Source organism: Scyliorhinus torazame, chromosome 18 (genome assembly GCF_047496885.1).
Source record: "Scyliorhinus torazame isolate Kashiwa2021f chromosome 18, sScyTor2.1, whole genome shotgun sequence".
Classification (NCBI taxonomy): domain Eukaryota; kingdom Metazoa; phylum Chordata; class Chondrichthyes; order Carcharhiniformes; family Scyliorhinidae; genus Scyliorhinus; species Scyliorhinus torazame.
The window spans coordinates 41,546,797-41,567,816 of NC_092724.1; the positions used below are offsets into that span (position 1 = coordinate 41,546,797).

General features: G+C 49.9%; 1 protein-coding gene across 1 annotated transcript in view; it reads right to left on the reverse strand.

Annotated features, from left to right (window-relative positions):
* The window catches only part of lonp1 (lon peptidase 1, mitochondrial), an 87,036-nt gene that overhangs the window by 18,521 nt on the left and 47,495 nt on the right, over positions 1 to 21,020 (reverse strand). The window contains exon 15 of the mRNA XM_072482666.1: positions 10,673 to 10,838. Within this exon, the coding sequence (XP_072338767.1) occupies positions 10,673 to 10,838 (166 nt within the window). The remainder of the gene's footprint in view (positions 1 to 10,672; positions 10,839 to 21,020) is intronic.

The following is a 21,020-nucleotide window of genomic DNA, read 5'->3' on the forward strand; positions in this document are numbered from 1 at the left end:
GACGACCTGTTGTTGAATATGGCTGATCCAGTGGAGGGGATGGCGGAGGTCATGCGGATCCTTAGGGAGTTTGGGGACTTTTCGGGGTATAAACTCAACGAAGGGAAGAGTGAGCTCTTTGTGGTGCATTCAGGGGACTAGGGAAGGGGGATAGACGAGCTACCGCTGAAGAGGGCGGAAAGAGCTTTCGGTACCTAGGGATCCAAGTAGCTAGGAGTTGGGGGGCCCTGCACAAGCTCAATTTGACGCGGTTGGTGGAGCAGATGGAGGAGGATTTTAAAAGATGGGATATGCTGCCACTCTCACTAGCGGGTAGGGTGCAGTCGGTCAAAATGACAATCCTCCCGAGATTTCTCTTTGTGTTCCAGTGCCTTCCCATTATGATCCCCAAGGCCTTTTTCAAACGGGTAAGCAGGAGCACCATGGGATTTGTGTGGGCGAATAAGACGCCGAGGATGAAGAGTGTGTTTCTGGAGCGTAGTAGGGACAGGGGGGGCTGGCGCTGCCGAATGGGTGTGGCTATTATTGGGCAGCCAATGTGGCGATGATCCGTAAGTGGGTAATGGAGGGAGAGGGGGCAGCGTGGAAGAGGCTAGAGATGGCGTCCTGTGTGGGCACGAGCCTGAGAGCGCTGGTGACGGTACCGCTGCTACTCTCGCCGACAAAGTACACCACGAGTCCGGTGGTGGCGGCGACGCTAAAGATCTGGGGGCAGTGGAGGCGACATAGGGGCGAGGTGGGAGCCTCGGTTTGGTCCCCGATTCGGGAGAACCATCGGTTCGTCCCAGGAAGGATGGATGGAGGGTTTCGGAGCTGGCATCGGGCAGGGATTAGAAGAATGGTGGACCTGTTCATCGATGGGACGTTTGCGAGCGTAGGGGCGCTGGAGGAGAAGTTTGGGCTACCCCCGGGAAATGCTTTCAGGAACATGCAAGTGAGGGTGTCTGTGAGGCGGCAGGTGAGGGAATTCCCGCTTCTTCCGGCACGTGGGATTCAGGACAGGGTGATTTTGGGTGTATGAGTTGGAGAAGGCAAGGTTTCAGTGATTTATCAGGAGCTAAAGGAAGAGGAGGAGGCCTCGGTGGAGGAGGTAAAGGGCAAGTGGGAGGAGGAGCTTGGGGAGGAGATAGATGAGGGTCTGTGGGCTGATGCCCTGAGTAGGGTTAACTCTTCCTCCTCTTGTGCCAGGCTCAGCCTAATACAGTTCAAAGTTACTCACAGAGCGCATATGACAGGGGCGAGGTTGAGTCGGTTCCTCGGGGTGGAGGACAGATGTGGGAGGTGCTCGGGGAGCCCGGCAAATCACGTCCATATGTTCTGGTCGTGCCCGGCGCTGGATGGGTTTTGGAGGGGTTTTGCGAGGACTATGTCCAAGGTGGTGAACGCCCGGGTCAAGCCGAGCTGGGGATTTGCATTATTTGGGGTATCGGACGAGCCGGGAGTGCAGGAGGTGAAAGAGGCCGGTATTCTGGCCTTTGCATCCCTGGTAGCCCGGCGGAGGATTTTGCTACTTTGGAAAGATGCGAAGCCCCCTAGTGTGGAAGCTTGGATCAATGACATGGCAGGGTTCATCAAGCTGGAGAGGATAAAGTTTGCCTTGCGAGGATATGTGCAAGGGTTCCTCAGGGGGTGGCAACCGTTCCTAGACTATCTCGTGGAGCGTTAGGAGGTCAGCAGCAGCAGCCCAAGGGGTGGGGGGGGGGGGGGGGGGGGTCTTTTGGTGTGGCGTTTGGGTGAAGGTGGGGGAATTTTCCCTATTTATGTTTTTAAATGTTATATGGGGGGTTATTGTATATGGGGGAAATCCAATGTATAATTTCTGATTGTTGTGTTCTTGTTTCTTTCTTTTTGTTGGGGGTGGGGGGGTGGGTTTGTTGAAAATTTGTTGAGAAATTTGAATAAATATATATATTTTTAAAAGTCTCACCCACCCCAATGCACCAGATACGGGTCTTTCACCACCTTAGTGGCCTTGGTTGGGGATCATTTTAACACCCAAACTACCGATAATTGTCCACCGCTTTCAATTTCACACAGCCACCCAGAGTCAGGGAGAATCCGTTACCGACTTTTTTGCCCGCCTACAAAGATTCGGTGAGTTCTGGGAGTTTGGAATGGTGTAGAATTAAACCTGAGAGACTGTTTAGTTTGTGAGATCCTCAACAGAACAATGCAACAGAAGATCTGAGTGGAAACTTACTTGGATTTGAAGCAGGCGGTTGAGATAGCCATCTCCCAGGGCAGCACCGTAGCACAAGTGGATAGCACTGTGGCTTCACAGCACTAGGGTTCACAGCACTAGGTTCAATTCCCCACTGGGTCACTGTCTGTGCGGAGTCTGCACGTTCTCCCAGTGTCTGTGTGGGTTTCCTCCGGGTGCTCCGGTTTCCTCCCACAGTCCAAAGATGTGCAGGTTAGGTGGACTGGCCATGATAAATTGCCCTTAGTGACCAAAAAGGTTAGGAGGGGTTATTGGGTTACGGGGATAGGGTGGAAGTGAGGGCTTAAGTGGGTCGGTGCAGACTCGATGGGCTGAATGGCCTCCTTCTGCACTGTATGTTCTATGAAAACATTGACCAAGGAGTCCAAGAGCTCCAAGGCATGGCGATCCTGAACTTAAGCAGCCCGAACAAGCACCATGAGACCTTTAGGGTTCGAAGAGACAGGTCCCTGACCTTGGGATCGTTACCACAGGGATGCGGACCACTGCCACAGAGGCCCAGAAGACTGTCAAGCGGCCTAACCCAATCAAGACCTGGACCATGGATGAGCCAGCGACAGGCGCCGAGATTGAGGTGACAGATGGCCCAGAGAGGGCCCGCCATCCCTGACCGCCTCCCAGTGACCAGGCATACTATCTGGATGGGGTAGACCACTTATACCAGCAGTTGCACTGCATAGCATGACTAGTAGCGCCGATCCATGTCACAAATCAGGTGATTGGGCACCCCATAAGAATGGAGTTGGATACCGGAACAGCAGTATCTGTAGTCAGCTGCTAAATAGGAGACCAAATCCGATTGGGTTTCCAAACATTGGCTCTATGGGACACCGATACCCGGCTGGCAACATAAATGGGGGAGCCATTGGCCATTGCAGGTACTTCAGTGGTCCCAGTCACATATGGGCAACAATCGGCTAAACTGCTGTTAGCAGTGGCATGTGGGGGTGGACTAAGCGTGCTGGGCTGCGACTGGTTGAAGCACCTCCGCCTTGACTGGCAACGAGTCTGCTGCATGTACCCACATGTACCGGATGGGCTCTTGGCTAAATTCCCTGATGTTTTCCAGGAGGGCCTGGGTGCTATAAAAGGGCAGTGGCCAAGATTAGTGTTGACCCATCGGGGCAGTCTCACTATTTTCGTGCCCGGCCAGTTCATTACGCCTAAAGTGGCTACAGAGCTGGATTGTTTGGAGTGCTTGAGCATAATGCAACCTGTGCAGTTCTCTGACTGGGCAGCCCCAGTCGTACCCGTGATGAAGCCTGCTGGCTCCGTATGCCTTTGATCCGACTATAAGATGTTGGCAAACCGTGTCTCTTGTTTGGCTCGTTACCCTGTTCCCCGCATTATGCGCAAAGCTCATGGACAGTCGCACCTTTACGAAGTTAAATGGGTCCTTTTCAGAGTGTCAGGCAGTGATAGTGGGGTACCACAGGATTCAGTGCTGTGACCACAGCTGTTCACAATATACATCAATGATTTTGACGCAGGAATTGCATGTAATATCTCCAAATTTGCAGACCACACTAAGCTGGGTGACAGTGTGTGCTCAAGGAGGATGCAAAAAGGTTGTTGGGTGATTTGCTGGCTGAATGGGCAAATACTTGGCAAATGCAATATAATGTGGGTAAATATGAGGTTATCCACTTTGGTGGCAAAACAGGAAGGCGGATTATCTGAATGGTGGCAGTTTAGGAAAAGGGGAAGTGCAATGAGACCTGGGTGTCATGGTGGAACAGTTGCTGAAGGTTGGCATGAAAATACAGCAGGCAGTGAGGAAAGCTAATGGCATGCTAACCTTCAAAGCGAAAGGATTTGAGTATAGGAGTAGGCATTTTGTACTGAAATTAGACATGCCCTTGGTGAGGCCACACCTTGAGTATTGTGCAGTTTTGGTCTCCTAGTTTGAGGAAGGACATTCTTGCTATTGAGGGTGCCCAGCGAAGGTTTTCCAGACTAATTCCCGGGATGGCAGGACTGACAGATGAAGAAAGACTGGATCAACTTGGCTTGTACTCACTGGAGTTTAGAAGAATGAGAGGGGATCTCATAGAAACGTAGAAAATCCTGATGGGACTGGACAGGCTAGATGCAGGAAGAATGTTCCCGATGAAGATCCAGGTTCAAATCCCGGCCCTGGGTCACAGTCTGTGTGGAGTTTGCACATTCTCCCGCATCTGCGATGGTTTCACCCCACAACCCAAAGATGTGCAGGGTAGGTGGATTGACCACACTAAATTGCCCCTTAATTGGCAAAAAAAAATAATTGGGCACCGATGTTGGGGACGTCGAGAACTAGGTGTCACAGCCTAAGAATAAGGGGTAAGCCATTCAGGACTGAGATGAGGAAGAACATCTTCTCGCAGAGAATTCTGAAGTTGTGGAATTCTCTACTACAGAAAGCTGTTAGGGCCAGTTCGTTGGATATATTCAAGAAGGAGCTGTATGTGGCCCTTGCGGCTAAAGGGATCAAGGGGTATGGAGAGAAAGCGGGAGTGAGATACTAAATTTGCATTATCAGCCTTGATCATATTGAATGGTGATGCAGGCTTGAAGGGCCGAATGGCCTACTCCTGCACCTATTTTCTATGTTTCTAGACATGAGCTTGCATGTCTCCAGCTGGTTTTGGACCCTGGCTCCCAATGATTTGCAACAATTAATTGTAGCCACCTAAAATGGCTGATTCCCTATTAATTTGGCCAAAACCCGATTTAAAATGGCTAACCGAAAAGGCAGATGGGAAAAGCAACCAACAGGACACAAACGGACAGCTGCAGACAGAATAGCGTATTCGGCTCTGGGGAAGTCGGCCCAGATCGATACTCAAGACTATTAGCAGCACATCAACCCAGACATCTGCAGTTTAATCGGCTATCCCCAGGAACAATTGCAACATATTAGCAATTGAATGCCGGGCCAGACCTGTCGGCGCCTGCAGTGGCCGAAACAAAGACAGGTGAACGACCACCCCCCGATCGAGAAATCGCCCCATTATTGGAGCATATCGAACCCAGTGATTGGGAACAAGTCCAATCACTTGGGACTCAGGGTCAAGGGCCGCCCCGAGAGGCGGGAAGCCCCTGGGCCCTATAAAGTGAGGGGCCAAGTTCAGATCTCTCTCTCTCTCTCCCTTCTTCTCCTGCTCGCGACCTTCGCAAGAACATCGACCAGAAACTGTAAATTTGACTCCAGCGATCGCTACCCGATAAAGACTCCTAGCCATCGACCCGTATCAGCCTTTTGAATCCATGCAGTGGGCGATGACGGCCCACTGGTCCAGTGGGCGGTCCAGAACCGATTCGATAAGCCATTTGTTTCCCTGACCTGGTGGGCCCTTCCTAAAGTTAAGTATTGGCCAGTAGTGGTAGGTTTCGATATAGATAGTAGGATTATTATGTAAGCATTAATTGTTGTATATAATAAATGATCGTTGATTTCAATCTTACTAAGCGGTGTGCTGACTTATTAATCATAACTCGAGCTTGAACCATGTGGCAGTATCAGAAAGATACCTGGCGACTCGTGAGCAAAGGTGACATAATCAGAGGTAATAAAACTAAGGCTAAAAAGAGCAACATAATACGCACCGGGGACTGGACGAATATACCGGATTGGCCTTCGGGGTCTTCTCGGCTTGTGCGATTTTCCAGTGGGTAATGGAGAATATCCTACCGGGGTTGCCCCGTGTGGCAGTCTATCCAGACAATGTACTGATTGAGGGGTCCTCTGACTGGGGGCATCTGCGAAACCTGTCCGAAGTTCTCTGGCATTTCAAGGAGGCGGGCGTTTGCCTACGACAGGAGAAATGTGTATTCCACGCAGCGGAGGTGACTAATTTAGGATACCGCATGGACCGCCAAGGCCTTCAACCCGTTGAGGACAAGGTGCGTGCCATCAGGCAGACCCCCCTGCCAGAAGGGCCGCTGGAGTTTTGTTCTTTCCTGGGGCTCATAAACTACTGTGAGAGGTTCACTCCCAACCTGGCAACACTGCTGGACCCCCCTCCATCGATTGTTGAAAAGGGTCAGCCATGGGAATGGGCTCAGCCACAGCGAGCGGCTTTCTCAGAGGTAAAAAGCAGCTCTCATCATCCCAGTTGTTGGCCCATTTCGACCCAGCCAAGCCACTCCTGCTGATGTGTGGCACGTCTCCTTATGGGGCAGGGGCCGTCATCGCCCACTGCATGGACAACGGTCGGAGCTCCCTATTGCTTTAGCCGCCAGGACACTCGCCGATGCACATTGAGGAGGAGGAGGAGGAGGAGGAGGAGGAGGGGGGGGGGGGGGGGGTCATCGTCTGGCCATTGTTCTCAGGGTGAAGAAATTTCACCAGTACGTTTATGGACATGCATTCACGGTGTTCGCGGACCACACTCCTTTGTTGTCTGTTTAAGGAGGACAGAGCGATTTCCCCCCGCATAGCGACCACACAAACCCAACGCTGGGCCCTGCTGCTGGCCGCATACTCCCCACAGATGCATTAAGCCACCTCCCGCTCCCCAACAGGTTGCCGACGCCTTCCTCTGCTGTCAAAAGTCATCGCCACCTTGCATTTTATGGATCCACTGCCCATAACAGCATCATGCGTTTGGGTTTGGACCCAGACGGACCTGCAGCTGTCCCGTGTCAGGCACATTATCTTATGTGGGACCCAACATCGCACTTTGCCAGATGACCCGAGGGCCTATTCAACCAAAATCCCAGAGCTGAGCGTCGAGGGCGGCATTATCCTGTGAGTAACAAGAGTCATGGTTCCGGAAAGTGGGCATGGCCCTCTCATACAAAAGGTTGCTGCATAAGATAATGATGCATGGCATTAAGAGTAAATTAGTAACATAGGGTGTCCTTATATGCCGGTGACTTGCTATTATACGTGTCGGAACCAAGTGTGTCAATAGGGGGAATACTGGAGCTTCTTCGGGTGTTGGGGTCTTTCTCAGGATACAAATTAGACAAGAGTGAATATTTTGTGGTGTCTCGGCCAGCGGTGGGGAGGCTGCCATTCCGTAAGGCAGGGACTCACTTTAGATACCTGGGGGTGCAGGTTGCCCGAGATTGGGCAGCACGGTAGCATAGTGGTTAGCACAATTGCTTCACAGTGCCACAGGTACAACATTTCTAGTTTGGTGGGGAGAGTGAAAGCTGGTCTGGCAAGGTAGGATGGTCTCCCTCTGTCATTGGCGGGTCGGGTACAGGCGGTTAAAATGAATGTGCTACCGCGATTCCGGTTTATTTTTCAATGCCTGCCAATTTTCCTGCCACAAGAATTTTTTTAGGGAGATTGAAGGGATAATTACCTCGTTCGTATGGGGAGGGAAGGTGGCCAGAATTAAAAAGGTGCTACTACAGAGAGGAAGGCAGGCAGGGGGTTTGGGTCTCCCGAACCTGATGTATTATTACTGGGTGGTGAATGTGGAGAAGGTACGGAGCTGGGTCAGAGGGGCTGACTCCCAATGGGTCAGAAGGGAGGAGAGTTTGCGTAGGGGGTCGGGATCCCAGGGCGATACTCAGTGAGTCCAGTAGTAATAGCTTCTTTCAAAATTTGGAGGCAGTTTCGGCAGCACTACGGGTTGGGGGCGGGGTCAAGGGAAATGCCGATTCGGGGGAACCATAGATTTGAGCCAGGGAAGTGGGATGGAAATTTTCGGAGATGGGAGGAGAAAGGAATTAGGACACTAAAAGATTTCTTGGGGGTCGTTTTGCGGGATTGAAGGAGCTGGGGGCGAAGTATGGGCTGGAGCAGGGGGAAATATTTAGATACATGCAGGTTCGAGACTTTGCCAGAAAGGAGATACAGAGCTCCCCAGTAGAGCCGGCTTCCACATTGTTGGAGGAGGTGCTGACGACAGGGGGACTGGAGAAGAGGGTAGTAATATCAGCAGTTTACAGGGCTATTTTGGAGGAGGAGAAGGCGCCACTAGAAGGGATCAAGGCAAAGTGGGAGGAAGAGTTGGGAGAGGGTATGGAGGAGGGGTTCTGATGTGAGGTGCTCCGGCGGGTGAACGCCTCCACCTCGTGTGCGAGGTTGGGGCTGATACAGCTGAAGGTGGTGCATAGAGCGCATCTTACAAGGGCGAGGATGAGCCGACTCTTTGAGGGGGTAGAAGATGTGTGTGAACGTTGTGGGGGGGCCCCGCAAACCACGTTCATATGTTTTGGTCCTGTCCAAAGCTGGAGGATTACTGGAAGGAGGTGTTTAGGGTAATCTCTAAAGTGGTGCACCAGCCGGGGTTGGAAACGGGTGCGGAGGCAGATGTTGTCACCTTCGCCTCGTTGATCGCCCGAAGGCGGATCCTGTTAGGGTGAAGATCAACCTCTCCACCCTGTGCCCGGCTGGAATTCTTAACTCTTGAGAAGGTTAAATTTGAACTGAGGGGAAGGATGAAGGGGTTCTACAATTCATGGGCGTTATTTATTATGCTCTTTCGAGAATTGGATCACATCGAACATTAGGGGGATTGGGGGACTATATGTGTTAATGGTGACTATGGGTGATTCCTGATTCCTTTTTGTCATTTGTTTATGTTAACATGCGGGCCAATGTCTGGTGTTTGGTGGGAGGATGGGATCGTTATTATTGATATGGGGATTGACATTACATTCGTTACTGACTTTTGTTTATTGTTGGGTGTTAATTTGGGAGAAAATGTGAAAAAGGAGAATAAAAATATATATTAAAAAAAAAAGTAAATTAGCAGCATGGATCGAGGTTTGGTTAATTAATAGAAAGCAAAGAGTGGGAATTAATGGGGGTTTCCCTGGTTGGCAATCAGTAGCTAGTGGTGTCCCTCAGGGATCAGTGTTGGGCCCACAATTGTTTACAATTTACTTTGCTTTTTTATTTTATTCATTATTAATTTTTTTTAAATTTAGAGTACCCAATTATTTTAATTTCTTTTCCAAATACAATGTTGACAAATGTGAGGTTATCCATTTTGGTAGGAATAACAGCAAAAGGGATTATTATTTAAATGATAAAATATTAAAACATGCTGCTGTGCAGAGAGACCTGGTTGTCCTAGTGCATGAGTCGCAAAAAGTTGGTTTACAGGTGCAACAGGTGATTAAGGCGCCGAATGGAGTTTTGTCCTTCATTGTTCGAAGGATGGAGTTTATGCTACAACTGTATAAGGTGTTAGTGAGGCCACAGCTGGAGTATTGTGTTCAGATTTGGTCTCCTTACCTGGGAAAGGACGCACTGGCGCTGGAAGGTGTGCCGAGGAGTTTCATTAGGTTAATTCAGAGTTGAGGGGGTTGGATTACGAGGAGAGGTTGAGTAGACTGGGACTGTACTCGTTGGAATTTAGAAGGCTGCGGGAGGGGCATTTTATAGAAAATTATGAAGGGGATAGGATAGATGCAGGGAGGTTGTTTCCACTCGGGGGTGAAAGCAGAACTAGGGAGCACAGCCTCAAAATAAGGGGAAGTAGATTTACGATGAATTTAGGAGGAACTTCACCCAAAGGGTTGTGAATCTATGGAATTCCCTGCCCAGTGGAAGCAGTTGAGGCTCCTTCATTAAATGTTTTCAAGATAAAGATAGATAGTTTCTTGAAGAATAAAGGAATAAAGGGTTATGGTGTTCGGGCGGGAGAGTGGAGCTGAGTCCACAAAAGATCAGCCATGATCTCACTGAATGGCGGAGCAGGCTCGAAGGGCCAAATGGCCTACTCCTGCTCCTAGTTCTTATAAGAACATGTTTGATAAGACCTTGCTGTCAAAACAGGATGGTCATTTCAGGGAAGTGTTTGTGATTACTTAGCAAGTGAAACTTGTGAGCCACATTGGCAATTGCTATTATTTGTAAGATTGCTAAACCAAGCTTTTAAATGTGACAATAGCGGATTGGTAGGAATGGGCACAGCCACAGGTGGACATTAACTTGGAGGGAGAGAATTTTAAAGTAGAAGAATTGCTTCTGAACTAGAAGCTAATGTAGGTCAGCAAGTACAAGGGTGATGGCTAAATGAGATTTAATGCAAGTTAGGATGAGGACAGCAAATGTTTGGACAGTCCCAAGGTCTATAGGGGGTGAAAAACAGGAGGTCATCCATAGAATATTGGAATAGTCAGGTCTAGAGACAACAAGCATAGGCAAGGGTTTCTGTAGCACATAGGTTTTTAAAAAATAAATTTAGAGTACCCAATTCATTTTTCTAATTAAGGGGCAATTTAGTGTAGCCAATCCACCGACCCTGCACATCTTTGGATTGTGGGGGCAAAATCCAAGCAAACACGGGGAGAATGTGCAAACTCTACATGGACAGTAACATAGAGCTGGGATCGAACCTGGGACCTCGGTGCTGTGAGGCAGCAGTGCTAACCACTGCGCCACCATGCTACCATCTGCAGCACATAAGTTAAGGCAGAGGCAGGATGACGAGATGGAAGTAGGTGGAAATATACTATTATGTTGCTCTGGTTCAATCAATACAAAGCTCATCCACTTACCCATTGCTGTCCAGGCTAAACCCATTACGACTCCTGGAGGAGTGACATCATACATCCTGTCCACTGTGAAAATAGGTTTTCCGACAAAATCTTGGAGGTTCTCAGGGGTTGCCATCACTGAATCAGCCTCCTTATGTACAATTTTATAAGCAGCCTTGCGAAGCACCTGCAGAGGAAAAATTGACACTTGCACTTGCAGAAATTCAATGAAATGGAAAAACATGCACAAAACATAGAATGGAGATTAAAATGCAATCCCAACTGCATGATGCATCCAGGCTTTAAAAGCAGTACAGAGGAATATTATGCAAGATGACCAGCTCACCAGAACAATCTGCAGTTCCCCAATCATAAATATCCTACTTTCTGAATCTGGGGACAGGGATAAAATAAACAACTTCAAACGGGTTACTATAAGATGATGAAACTGGCTCTCATTCTGTGCCGATATGTGCATGCAAACACATAGTTGTTCTTTCCAATAGGGGTCGTTGGATTTGCCCCAAACAAACCATCTCAGCTTCCTCACCAATGAACTGCATTGAAGGGTGTGAAGTCGCTGTCTGCACAGTAGATACAAACTAAACATACCATACATAGTCTCGACATTTCAAGTGGAAGGAACATGGCCGTAGTTGATTACTGCCAAGCAACCGTTCCGGTACTGGAAATTAACCATTTAGAAATGTGACTTCTCATTTCTTCAGGTATTAATCGCTAGGGAATTTATAATTTTATTTCTCCCCACAGAGTTTCTGTCTTTTCTCTCTCTTAATTCAATGAATCTTTTTCTTCATTTCTCTTTCTGTGCCAGATTTGATATCAAATTCAATCATTTAATTTACACTCTTCTCAGTTCTTGCAGTGTTAATTTCACAACTCTTCAGTCTTAAGGAAACATAGTCGCTTGCCTTGTCTACCCGAGTCCCAGAGGCCCTGGGCGCGATTCTCCGCTCCCGCGACTAAGTGCCCACACCGTCGTGAACGCCGTCGAGGTTCACGATGGCGCGAAACGGCCCCGATCTCGACCGATTCAGGGCCCGAAAATGGGCTAGGATCGGGGCTGCGAGAAACTCGGGGGGTGGGTCGCTAAAGCAGCGTTGTCAGCGCGCGCCGGGCATTGGCGCCGCGTCATCCACCGCCTAACTGGCGTCACCCGCGCATGCGCGGGTTGACCAGGGCCAGCCGGCGCCAACCCACGCATGCGTGGTGGCTGTCCTCCCCAAGGCCGCCCCGTAAGAAGATGTCGGATGGATCTTGCGGGGCGCAGAGGAAAGGAGGTCCTCCTTCAGAGAGGCCGTCCCGCCGATCGGTGGGCACCGATCGCGGGCCAGACCCATTTTGAGTCCTACCCCGGTGAAAGAACCCTCCTCGCCCCCACAGACCACACCCCCCTGCGTTCCAGCGCTGTTCCCGCCGGCAGCAACCAGGTGTGGATGGTGTCGGCAGGAAGCCGCCGTTTTGGGCAGGCCGCTCGGCCCATCCAGGCCTGAGAATAGCGGGGATGGCGGAGAATCGCCATTTTGGGTGTCTCGGGCGATTCACCGGACTGTGCCGCGCAGAACTATATAGTGCCGATCTCGCCGCTTGGGTGCATCGTGGGAGGGCACCGCGTGAATAAATGGCGTCCCAGGCGATTCTCCCAAACGCGCGGCATCGGAGAATCGCGTCCCTAATTTCCCATGTTATGACATTATCAGCTCCCAAATTCAGCCACTTTTAAAAATAATAATCTTATTGTCACAAGTAGGCTGACATTTACACTGCAATGAAGTTACTGTGAAAAGCCCCTAGTCGCCACATTCCGGCGCCTGTTTGGGTACACTCTGTTCCAGTACACAGAGGGAGAATTCAGAATGTCCAATTCACCTGACAGCACGTCTTTCGGGACTTGTGGGAGAAAACCGGAGCACCCGGAGGAAACCCACGTAGACATAGGGAGACTCCACACAAGACACTGACCCAAGCCGGGAATCGAACCTGGGACCCTGGAGCTGTGAAGCAACAGTGCTACCCACTGTGCTACCTTACCGTGTTGCCATCCAATTAAAAAATGTGCAAGCTCAAGTTTAGCTAATGGCAGACAATGTTAAGTGCCCTGTTACATCAAAGTCTGGACCAATGAACGTGGGGAAGAGTGAGCTGTTTGTGGTCTACGGTAGGGGCCAGGAGGAGAGACTGAGGGAGCCCCCGCTCAGGATAGTGGAGAGGAGCTTTCGGTACTTGGGGATACAAGTGGCCAGGACCTGGGATGCCCTGCACAGGCTCAACTTAACCCAGCTAGTGGAGAGGATGAAGGGAGACTTTAAAAGGTGGGATATGCTCCCGCTTTCCTTGGCGGGACAGGTGCAGACTGTGAAGATGACGGTTCTCCCCAGGTTCCACTTCGTATTTCAGTGCCTCCCCATTTTCATCCCCAAGTCCTTCTTTAAGCGGGTGAATAGGATTGTTACGGGATTTGTGGGGGCGAATAAAACCCGCAAGTCAAAAGGGTATTCTTGGCGCGTAGCCGTGGTGGTGGGGGGGGCTATCATGTGCCCGGCTCGGCTTATATAATGTGAGTTGGGCATGGAGACAAAACCCACCTTGTTCTGTTTAAAAATTTTGTTTTTCTGTTTTGTAATTAGTTTTATTGTAAGCTTTGGGCTATGCTTTTTTTAATTACCATCTGTATTTCTAGTTTTATGTAAAAACGCTGATTGGAAAAACTTTAATAAAACATTTAATTTAAAAAAAATCTGGACCAATAAAATTTCAATACAGCTTTTAAACAATTCCCAAGATGGAAACTCCCTCTCCATATATTTAACAAAGTGGGACAGAAAGAAGGAAAATGCAATGGTGTTATAACCCGCACAAGACCTTCGGGGGTCGGACCAATCAGTATCCCCGGGTCTCATTGAGCAAGATGGGGCGGGGGCCCAGACTCAGCCCAGAGCGGCATGGTGGCACAGTGGTTAGCATTGCTGCCTCCCGGCACCGAGGACCTGCGTTAGATCCCGGCCCCGGGTCACTGTCCGTGTACAGTTTGCACATTCTCCCAGTTTTGGGGCGGGTCTCACTCCCAAAAAGATGTGCAGGGTAGGTGAATTGGCGTCACTAAATTTCCCCTTAAATTGGAAAAAAAAAGAATGGAGTACTCTAAATTAAAAAAATAAAATAAAATAAAAAGGGATTGTTACATTTCATTTGGAGGAGAGGGGAGAGAGGATGGGCGGCACGGTAGCACAGTGGGTAGCACTGTTGTTTCACAGTGCCAGGGTTCCAGGTTCGATTCCCAGCTTGGGTCATTGTCTGTGCGGAGTCTGCACGTTCTCCCCGTGTCTGCGTGGGTTTCCTCCACGTGCTCCGGTTTCCGCCCACAAGTCCAAAATAGATGTGCTGTTAGGTAATTTGGAAATTCTGAATTCTCCCTCAGTGTACCTGAACAGGCGCTGGAATGTAGAGTCTAGGGGATTTTCACAGTAACTTCATTGCAGCGTTAATGTCAGCCTACTTGTGACAAGAACGATTACTACAAATTTAAAATTTTTATTTAAAAAAAAAAAAGTGTATCCAATTTATTTTTTCCAATCAAGGGGCAATTTAGCATGGCCAATCCACCTAGCCTGCACATCTTTGGGTTGTGGGGACGAAACCCACGCAAACACGGGGAGAATGTGCAAACTCTACACGGAGAGTGACCCAGAGCCGGGATTGAACCTGGGACCTCGGCATTGTGAGGTAGCAGTGCTAACAACTACACCACCGTGCTGCCCCAAAGATTATTTTAAAATTATGTATAAAAATCGTCCCAAGTGTGAGCCAAGCAGAGAAGTCCTGACTGGGGCCAGTGTACAATGTGTAAATACTTTCTTGTTCAATAAATAACCAGTTTCTTTAAGCCTCTCGTGTAGACTCCCTCTGTGGGCACAATAAATGGGGACCAAACCTTGTACCATGTCCAGTCCTACACCATGTGCTAAAAAATTACACTGCAGAGACTTTATATTAAATTTTTTTTTTTAAAGTTAGATTCATTGTTTTTTGATGCACATGGCAAGGTCAGCATTTATTACCAATCCCTAATTGCCCTGAAGATGATAGCAAGCTGCCTTCTGAATTGTTGGGCAGTTAGGCGTTCTTTCAGCAACAATTAATATAGTTCTAAATCAGGATTGTGCGTAACTAAGGGAAGAACTTGCAAGTGGTAGTGTTTCCGTATGCCTGTTGCTCTTGTGCTTCCAGGGCAGGTCACGGATTTGGATGCTGTTAAAGAAGTCTTGGTGACATGCTTCTTGTAGATGGCACACAGTGTAGTTTCAGTGTGCTGGTGGTGGAGGGAATGAAGGTACTGCTAATAAACAGGCTGCCTTGTCCTGGATGACATTGAGCTTAAATGTTATTGCAGCTGTGCTCATCCAAGCAAGTGGACAGGGTTCAATCACACTCCTGGTTAGGTGGTGAGTCACTGCTTGCAGAATACAGGTTCCGGCTTGCTTTTGTAGCTACAGTGCTGGTTCAGTTAAGAATTTGGCTAATGGTGGCCACCTGGATATTGATGGTGGGGAATTCAATGTCACTGAATGTCATGGGAAAGAGATTAGACTCTCTCTTGTTGGAGAGAGAAACATTGCCTGGCATTTGTATAGCATAAATGTTACTTGCTACTTATCAGCCCATGTATGAATGTACTACTAATAATAATAATGTTGAAAACTTCCGGGTGCGGCGATGACCAGCTGAGTCGCACGTTTCGGCAGCTCCCTGTGAAACGGACTTTTGGGCTCTTGATAGGAGCCCCAACGGCAATTTTAACGGCTGAAAACACCGTGCGGTAAACCAGAAGGGTGTTCCCCCTGGACACGGATGGAAAAAGGAGAGGAAAGTGGCCGGATTGCAGCGGATCCTTTGGAACAACGGCAAGGAAGGCAAGCAGAAACCAAGATGGCGTCGGAAGGTGGCAGTTTCATATGGGGCCCTGAACAACAAGAGTTTTTGAAACGCTGCGTGGAGGAGATAAAAAAGGAAATGAAGAAAGAGTTGTTGGCCCCGAAATTACAGGCGATTGAAGGGCTGAAAGAGGAACAAAAGACCCAGGAGCAGGAGCTTCGGGTCGTGAAGGCGAAAGCAGCAGAGAATGAAAACGACATACAGGGCCTGGTGGTGAAGTCGGAGATACAGGAGGCACACCAGAAACGATCTGTGGAGAGGTTGGAGGCACTGGAAAATAACGCAAGGAGGAACAACTTGAGATTCTTGGCCTTCCTGAAGGTGTGGAGGGGGCGGACGTCGGGGCATATGTGAGCACGATGCTGCACTCGTTAATGGGAGTGGAGGCCCCGACGGGTCCGTTGGAGGTGGAGGGAGCATACCGAGTTATGGTGCGAGGACCGAGAGCAGGAGAAGCTCCCAGAGCCATAGTGGTGAGATTTCTCCGTTTTAAGGATAGAGAAATGGTCCTTAGATGGGCGAAGAAAACTCGGTGTAGTAAATGGGAGAACGCGGTGATCCGCGTCTATCAAGATTGGAGTGCGGAGGTGGCGAGAAGGAGGGCGAGCTTTAATCGGGCCAAAGCGGTACTTCACAAAAAAAAGATAAAGTTTGGAATGCTGCAACCGGCAAGACTGTGGGTCACATATCAAGGGAGGCACCACTACTTTGAGACGGCGGATGAAGCGTGGACTTTTATTGTAGAAGAAAAATTGGAATGATTGGACTACGAAAATGAACATTTGGACAAAGTGGTGGGACGAGTGGGGGGGGGGGGGGGGGGGGGGGGGCGCGAAGAGGGATTGTATGATTAATCCTGCGGTATGGTAACTTTTCTTTCTCCCACAGGTGGTGATGGGGGGAGGTGGGGAGGGAGAGGAGATGGGGCGTTGGCCATGGGAGGCGGGGCCGAGGGAGAGGCGCGGGCTTGGTTCCCGCGCTATGATAATTATGGCGGGAATAGAGAAGCAGGAAGGAGGGGGCGCCGCACGGGGCGAGCCGTGATCACGGGGGGGAAGCCGAGGTCAGCCAGAGTTTGCTGACTTCTGGGAGCAACATGGGGGGAGTAATTACGCTAGCGGGGGGGGGGGGGGAATTACTGGGTTGCTGCTGCTGGGGAAAGGGGGGAGTGGGTGCGGGAAAGGATGGGCGGGGGGGCACCGTCTGGGAGAAATACAGCCGCGTGGGAACTGGGCGAGAAGCTGGAAAAAGATGATGGCTAACCGGCAAGGGGGGGGGGGGCGGGGGTGGGGGAAGCCCCCCAACTCGGCTGATCACGTGGAACGTGAGGGGGCTTAACGGGCCGATAAAGAGGGCACGAGTACTCGCACACCTTAAGAAACTTAAAGCAGATGTGGTCATGTTACAGGAAACGCACCTGAAACTGATAGATCAGGTTAGGTTGCGCAAAGGATGGGTAGGGCAGGTGTTCCATTCGGGGCTGGATGCGAAAAACAGGGGGGTGGCTATATTAGTGGGGAAGCGGGTAATGTTCGAGGCAAAGACTATAGTGGCGGATAACGGGGGCAGATACGTGATGGTGAGTGGCAAATTACAGGGAGAGATGGTGGTGTTGGTAAACGTGTATGCCCCGAATTGGGACGATGCCAATTTTATGAGGCGAATGCTAGGACGCATCCCAGACCTAGAGACCGGAAAGCTGATAATGGGGGGAGACTTTAACACGGTGTTGGAACCAAGGCTGGATAGGTCGAAGTCCAGGACTGGTAGGAGGCCGGCAGCAGCCAAGGTGCTTAAGGATTTTATGGAGCAGATGGGAGGGGTGGACCCGTGGAGATTCAGTAGACCTAGGAGTAAGGAGTTCTCGTTTTTCTCCTATGTCCATAAAGTCTATTCACGCATAGACTTTTTTGTGTTGGGTAGGGCATTGATCCCGAGGGTGAGGGGAACGGAATATACGGCTATAGCCATTTCGGATCATGCCCCACACTGGGTAGACTTGGAGATAGGGGAGGAAACAAGAGGGCGTCCACCCTGGAGAATGGATATGGGACTAATGGCGGATGAGGGGGTGTGCTTAAGGGTGAGGGGATGCATTGAAAAGTACTTGGAACTCAATGACAATGGGGAGGTTCAGGTGGGAGTGGTCTGGGAGGCGTTGAAGGCGGTGGTTAGGGGGGAGCTGATATCAATAAGGACACATAAAGGGAAGCAGGAGAGTAAGGAACGGGAGCGGTTGTTGCAAGAACTTTTGAGGGTGGACAGACAGTATGCGGAAGCACCGGAGGAGGGACTGTATAGGGAAAGGCAAAGGCTGCATGTGGAATTTGACTTGCTGATCACAGGCACTGCAGAGGCACAATGGAGGAAGGCGCAGGGTGTACAGTATGAATATGGAGAGAAGGCGAGCAGATTGCTGGCACACCAATTGAGGAAAAGGGGAGCAGCGAGGGAAATAGGGGGGGTGAGAGACGAAGATGGAGAGACGGAGCGGGGAGCGGAGAGAGTGAATGAAGTGTTTAAGACATTTTATAAAAAATTGTATGAAGCTCAACCCCCGGATGGGAGGGAGAGAATGATGGAGTTTTTGGATCGGCTGGAAATTCCCAAGGTGGAAGAGCAGGAAAGGATGGGATTGGGAGCACAGATCACGGTAGAAGAAGTGGTGAAAGGAATTAGGAACATGCAGACGGGAAAGGCCCCGGGACCGGACGGATTCCCAGTTGAATTTTACAGAAAATATTTGGACTTGCTCGCCCCGCTACTGACGAGGACCTTCAACGAGGCAAAGGAAAGGGGACAACTGCCCCCGACTATGTCAGAAGCAACGATATCGCTTCTTTTAAAGAAGGAAAAGGATCCGCTACAATGCGGGTCCTACAGACCAATCTCCCTCCTCAATGTAGATGCCAAGGTCTTGGCCAAGGTAATGGCAATGAGAATAGAGGAATGTGTCCCGGGGGTGGTTCATGAGGACCAAACTGGGTTTGTGAAGGGGAGACAGCTGAACACGAACATACGGAGGTTGTTAGGGGTAATGATGATGGCCCCACCAGAGGGTGAAACGGAGATAGTAGTGGCGATGGATGCCGAGAAAGCATTTGATAGAGTGGAGTGGGATTATCTGTGGGAGGTGTTGAGGAGATTTGGGTTCGGAGAGGGGTATGTTAGATGGGTGCAGCTGTTGTATAGGGCCCCAGTGGCGAGTGTGGTCACGAATGGACGGGGATCGGCATATTTTCGGCTCCATAGAGGGACAAGGCAGGGATGTCCTCTGTCTCCATTACTGTTTGCACTGGCGATTGAGCCCCTGGCGATAGCGCTGAGAGGTTCCAAGGGATGGAGGGGAATACTTAGGGGAGGAGAAGAACACCGGGTATCTTTATATGCGGATGATCTGCTACTATATGTGGCGGATCCAGCGGAGGGGATGCCAGAAATAATGCGGATACTTGGGGAGTTTGGGGATTTTTCAGGGTATAAATTGAACATGGGAAAGAGTGAGCTGTTTGTGGTGCATCCAGGGGAGCAGAGTAGAGAAATAGAAGACCTACCGTTGAGGAAAGTAACAAGAGACTTTCGTTACCTGGGGATCCAGATAGCTAAGAATTGGGGCACATTGCACAGGCTAAATTTGACGCGGTTGGTGGAACAGATGGAGGAAGATTTCAAGAGATGGGACATGGTAGCATTGTCAATGGCAGGGAGGGTGCAGGCAGTTAAGATGGTGGTCCTCCCGAGATTCCTTTTTGTGTTTCAGTGTCTCCCGGTGGTGATCACGAAGGCTTTTTTCAAAAGGATAGAAAAGAGTATCATGGGTTTTGTTTGGGCCGGTAAGACTCCGAGAGTGAGGAAGGGATTCTTACAGCGTAGTAGGGATAGGGGGGGGGCTGGCACTACCGAGCCTAAGTGAGTATTATTGGGCCGCTAATATTTCAATGGTGAGTAAGTGGATGGGAGAGGAGGAAGGAGCGGCGTGGAAGAGATTATAGAGGGCGTCCTGTAGGGGGACCAGCCTGCAGGCTATGGTGACAGCCCCATTGCCGTTCTCACCAAGGAACTATACCACGAGTCCGGTGGTGGTAGCTACACTGAAGATTTGGGGACAGTGGAGACGACATAGGGGAAAGACCGGAGCACTGGGGGGGTCCCCGATAAGAAACAACCATAGGTTTGCCCCGGGGGGAATGGATGGGGGATATGGAATGTGGCAAAGAGCAGGTATAACGCAATTGAAAGATCTATTTGTGGATGGGAAGTTTGCGAGTCTGGGAGCGCTGACCGAGAAATATGGGTTGCCCCAAGGGAATGCATTCAGGTACATGCAATTGAGGGCTTTTGCGAGGCAGCAGGTGAGGGAATTCCCGCAGCTCCCGACACAAGAGGTGCAGGACAGAGTCATCTCAAAGAAATGGGTGGGGGACGGTAAGGTGTCGGATATATATAGGGAAATGAGAGACGAAGGGGAGACTATGATGGACGAACTAAAAGGGAAATGGGAAGAAGAGCTAGGGGAGGAGATTGAGGAGGGGATGTGGGCAGATGCCCTAAACAGGGTAAACTCGTCGTCCTCGTGCGCCAGGCTAAGCCTGATTCAGTTTAAGGTATTACACAGGGCACATATGACTGGAACACGGCTCAGTAAATTTTTTGGGGTGGAGGATAGGTGTGCGAGGTGCTCGAGAAGCCCAGCGAATCATACCCATATGTTTTGGTCATGCCCGGCACTACAGGGGTTTTGGATGGGGGTGACAAAGGTGCTTTCGAAAGTAGTAGGAGTCCGGGTCGAACCAAGCTGGGGGTTGGCTATATTTGGGGTTGCACAAGAGCCGGGAGTGCAGGAGGCGAAAGAGGCCGATGTTTTGGCCTTTGCGTCCCTAGTAGCCCGGCGCAGAATATTGCTAATGTGGAAAGAAGCCAAGCCCCCGGGGGTGGGGACCTGGATAAATGATATGGCGGGGTTCATAAAGTTAGAGCGGATTAAGTTCGTCCTAAGGGGGTCGGCTCAAGGGTTTACTAGGCGGTGGCAACCGTTCGTCGAATATCTTGCGGATAGATAGGGGAGAACAAAGAAGGCAGCAGCAGCGGCCCAGGACTTGGGGGGGGGGGGGGGGGGGGGGGATGGGGGGGAGGGGGTGTGGCCTGAGACAAGGCAGTTGCCAATTAGGGCTAGTTTTTATTTTTTGTTATTTAATATTTATTTATTTGTTGTTGTTTTTGTTTAAATTTAAAAAAGGTCATTATTATCTGTATTGTTACAATGTTGTGTAAAGGATGCACAATGTACTGTGTTGGTTGACCAAAAATTTTCAATAAAATATTATTTAAAAAAAAAATAATAATAATGTTGGCCTGGTCTTGTACATCGGTGTGTTCTGCTTCATTATCTCAAGAATTGCAGATGTAACTACAATCT